Here is a 4,927-nt window from a genome sequence, read left to right on the forward strand (position 1 = left end):
GCTTTTCAGTGAACTCAAGCCCTTCGTCGATACGAACATCCTTAACAGGAATGACGGTCGGGTCTTCAGCCAAGCACTTCTTCAAGTTGGACACATGAAAGGTGTCATGAACATTGCCAAGCTCCATTGGTAGATCTACTTTGTATGCAACTGGTCCAACTCGTTTGATGATCTTATATGGTCCAATGTACCGAGGTGCCAATTTGTCTTTCTTGCCGAAACGGGCAGTACCTTTCCACGGGGAAACTTTTAACAGAACTTTATCGCCCACTTGGAATTCTAAAGGTTTACGGCGTTTGTCAGCGTACGACTTTTGTCTGTCTCGAGCAGCTTTAAGCTTCTCTTTGATAGTAGCGATCTTGTCAGTAGTGTACTGCACGACTGGGAGTTCTAACCAACTTCTTTCGCTAGCGTCAAGCCAACAAAGTGGGGATCTGCACTTACGCCCATATAAAGCCTCAAACGGTGCACACTGAATGCTCGCATGATAGCTATTGTTGTACGAGAACTCGATCAACGGTAAATGTTTGTCCCAACTTCCCCTGAATTCTGATGCACAAGCACGGAGCATGTCTTCCAAGGTCTGAATAGTACGCTCGCTTTGTCCATCAGTCTGTGGGTGATAGGCGGTGCTCAAGTTCAGTCTAGTACCCAAGGCTTCTTGAAGTGACTGCCAAAAGTCAGAAGTGAAACGAGGATCTCGGTCTGACACGATTGACAAAGGGACACCGTACTTGGTCACAATGTCTTCTATATAGATTTCTGCGAGTCTTTCCAACGGATAGTCATCACGAATTGGGAGAAAACGAGCTGATTTCGTCAGTCTGTCTACTATCACCCAGAAGGAGTTATGGTTGTTCTTTGTACGGGGTAACTTCATGATGAAATCCATGGTGATTTCTTCCCACTTCCACACCGGGACCTCTAGTTGTTTCAACAACCCCGAAGGTTTCTGATGTTCAATCTTAACTCTAGAACATGTCAGGCACCGGCTAACGTACTCGTAGATTTCTCTTTTCATACCAGGCCACCAATAGTCTAGCTTCAGGTTCTTGTACATCTTGTCGGCACCGGGATGGATCGAGTACCTTGAACTATGAGCTTCCTGCATGATGATCTCTCTAATACCATTAGCTGCAGGGATCCAAACTCGGTTCTTGAACTTCCTGACTCCTTTGTCATCAACTTCGAGCTCTTGGGCGATTGGGCCTAACCTTTCTGCCTTTAGGTTTTCTTCTGATCCCAATCCAATTTCTTGTCCCGCGATCACGCGTTGTCTTAAATCTATACGATCAGCTTCTTTGATTGACAGGATCTTGATTCGTTCCTTTCTGCTTAGCGCGTCAGCTACCACATTCGCCTTTCCAGGATGATACTTGATGTCACAATCGTAATCACTTAGTAACTCTACCCAACGCCTTTGCCTCATGTGAAGCTCTTTCTGATTGTACACATGTTGCAGGCTCTTATGGTCGGTAAAGATAGTACATTTTGTCCCGTACAAGTAGTGCCTCCAAATCTTTAAGGCAAAAACGACCGCTCCGAGTTCTAGATCGTGAGTGGTATAATTCTTTTCATGCACCTGAAGTTGTCTGGATGCGTAGGCGATCACCTTGCCTCTTTGCATCAATACACAGCCTAGTCCTTGGTGTGAAGCGTCACAATACACGACAAAGTCTTCAGTGCCTTCAAGCAAGGTTAGAACAGGTGCTTCACACAGTCTGTTCTTTAGAGTTTGAAACGCTCGTTCTTGTTGTTCGCCCCAAATAAAATCCCTGGTCTTCTGAGTCAATTGAGTCAAGGGCAGTGCGATTTTAGAGAAGTTTTCAATAAAACGACGGTAATAGCCAGCTAACCCAAGGAAACTACGAACTTCGGTAGGAGCTTTCGGAGCCTCCCACTTTTTGATTGATTCAATCTTGGCCGGGTCCATATGAATGCCTTACTTGTTCACGACGTGTCCGAGGAACTGTACTTGGCGAAGCTAGAACTCGCACTTAGAGAACTTAGCGTATAATTGTTCATCGCGAAGAAGTTGAAGAATGGATCGAAGATGTTGCTCATGATGAGTCTTGTTCCGAGAGTACACAAGTATGTCATCTATGAACACTATAGCGAATTTGTCTAAGAACGGACGACAGACACGGTTCATTAAGTCCATAAAGATTGCTGGAGCATTAGTTAGACCGAAAGGCATAACGAGGAATTCATAATGACCATAGCGGGTACGAAAAGCGGTCCTTGGGACGTCACCATCTTGAACGCAAATCTGGTGATATCCCGAACGTAGATCGATCTTAGAAAAGTACGAAGCACCTTGCAATTGGTCGAACAGATCGTCTATGCGAGGTAGGGGATACCGGTTCTTAACGGTTAGTTTGTTCAGTTCACGGTAGTCTATGCACATTCTCATGGAACCGTCTTTGTTTTTGACAAATAGAATAGGTGCTCCCCAAGGGGATGAACTAGGACGGATAAAGCCTTTGCTCAAAAGTTCTTGCAATTGATTGGACAGTTCTTGCATTTCGGGAGGAGCTAAACGATACGGTGCCTTAGCGACAGGTGTTGCACCGGGAACTAGATCGATATTGAACTCGACTTGTCTAACAGGTGGAATACCTGGTAAGTCGTCAGGAAAGACATCAGGAAAGTCCCGAACAATGGGGATGTCTTGAACTTTCTTCTCTTTGGCGCTTTTATCGATGATGTGAGCTAAGTACACTAGATGATCTTTCTTGTCCAACTAGTTACGAAATTTCATAGCTGTGACGATCTTGAGTTCGTTTGTAGATTTTTCGCCTTGTACAATTAAAATCTCGCCGTTCGGTAGCGGTATATGAACTGATTTCTTGTGGCAACAAATAGTCGCGTGCTGTTTGGATAGCCAATCCATTCCCACGATAATGTCGAAGCTACTAATCTCAACAGGGATTAGGTCGATAGTAAAGTTCTTGTCTACTAAGGTCATAGGACAATCTAGAGCAATTTCGTTGGTATCGTACTGCTGGCCATTAGCATATTCTACCACATATCGATCTTCTAGTTTACCAGATATCATTTTAGTTCTAGTTTTAAATTCTAGCGCAACAAAGCTACGCTCAGCACCGGAGTCAAATAGCACAGAAGCATAATGATCGTTCAGAAGAAAAGTACCTGTCACAACCCGAGGGTTCTGACGAGCTTCCTCAGCTTTCACTACAAAAACACGGGCGTTCGCTGGGCCTTGTGGGTTTTGCTGATGCTGATTGTTCTGCTGGTTCTGGTTTCTAGGCCCGCGTGGATAAGCAACACGCTGAACTTGGGCGTTCTGGTTCTGATTCCTTTGAACTGGAGCAGCAGGTGGTAGTGGAAGTCGAGTGTTCCTGGCAGGAGGATTTCTGTTGACTGGCGGTGGGTTGTTCCTGGGCGGATTTGTTGAAATAGCACTACAGTACTTGGCCATGTGCCCAATTCCCTGGCACTTAAAGCAGACAGGACAATCACCAGTGTGATGAAGATTACAGCGGGTGCATTTTGGGTAAGCTCCAGAATATCTAGTAGGTTCAGGCACTACGGTCACCGCATAGTTCTTCAAGATCTTCCCCTTCTTACTTGGGGGCTCAACTTTCCTTTCCACCACTTCCTCAGCCTTCCTTTTCCCTTTCTCAGCATTCTCAGTCAACCCTCCTGATCTGATAATATCTTTAGTCAAAGTCTTAGCCAGTACAGTGGCTCTTGACATAGTCTTAGGGCCTTTGCTGGTGAGGGCACGACGGATCTCCGGGATCAAACCCCAAATGAAATGATCAATCTTCTTCTCTTCAATAGAAGCCAAATGTGGTACAAGCCTAGCAAGCTCATTGAATCTCAGAATATACTTCTCAATCCCTACTCCTTTCATCTTCAAGTCCCAAAACTCTTGTTCCAACTCTTGCAGTGCATCTTTGGTACAGAACTCAGCTCTCATCATCTTCTGGAGTTCCTCCCAGGTGTGAGAATAAGCGGTCTTCCTACCATCAGTTGTGACAATACCAGTCCACCATGACCTAGCAGCACCGTCAAATTGGCTAGTCGCATGCTCCACCATCTTATCCTCAGCAGTCTCAGTATGGTACAGGGCCTCCTCCATGTTCTCAAACCACATCAACAACTCTGCAGCTCCTTTCTCCCCTATGTAGACTGGGGGTTTGCACTGAGTGAAGGTCTTAAATGAACACCCTCTGCCTTGGCTAACTCTGCCTTCAGCAGTAGCCCGAGTGTTGATCTGGCTAGCACCCTCAGAATCACTATGCACTTCCTGGTTCTGTTCAGGTTCTTCTTGAACTTTCTTGCTCTGGGTGATTCTGGTGCCTTCAGTCAGTGGGATCTCTAATATCTGTGCAACTTGTGTAGCAAGATTCGGCATCATCGCATTCATGCGGTCAGTGATGAGGTTCGCTACATCTTCTAGCGTGAAGTTGACAGTAGCATTAGCACTTGGTTCAGGTTCAGCGGGTTCAACAACAGGTTCAACAGCAGGTGCAACTCTAGGCTTTCTTCCCCGTTTAGCAGCCATCCTTCCTTATAACTCCTGATAAGACGAAAATATGAACTCGATTACGTTTCGAACAAGTCTATAGCTCCAAGTACATAGTATGTTAATAAAAGATCGTCTTTAGCACAGTACATGAACAAGAACAGTCGTCGGTCGTACGATAAGGACCTAAAGTCGTATAAGCTCTAAGGCCTATAGTCGAAGCACCAGCACACATGTCTTTCAAGAACGAAGGAACTATAAGAGGACAAATGGTCTAGAACATGAACTAGAACTGATATGATCACAAACGAGATTGCACGAAGTACTTAATTGAGCTCTAAGAAATGGATGACACTTCAATGACACACCTTGAGGTCCTAGGTGCTTTTATCATAATTATATGTAGTTGATCAGGTTACATCTAATTATGAT

General features: G+C 45.1%; 1 protein-coding gene across 1 annotated transcript; it reads right to left on the bottom strand.

The window, feature by feature from the left end:
* Positions 1–1,984: 1,984 nt before the first annotated feature.
* Positions 1,985–4,534, bottom strand: LOC122610413. The gene is made up of 2 exons (XM_043783404.1): positions 2,752–4,534; positions 1,985–2,619 (listed from the first exon to the last, which is right to left on the bottom strand). The coding sequence occupies exons 1-2, from the start codon at positions 4,532–4,534 to the stop codon at positions 1,985–1,987; spliced, it is 2,418 nt and encodes an 805-aa protein (XP_043639339.1).
* Positions 4,535–4,927: the final 393 nt, after the last annotated feature.

The sequence above is a fragment of the Erigeron canadensis genome, chromosome 8 (genome assembly GCF_010389155.1).
Source record: "Erigeron canadensis isolate Cc75 chromosome 8, C_canadensis_v1, whole genome shotgun sequence".
NCBI classification, from domain to species: domain Eukaryota; kingdom Viridiplantae; phylum Streptophyta; class Magnoliopsida; order Asterales; family Asteraceae; genus Erigeron; species Erigeron canadensis.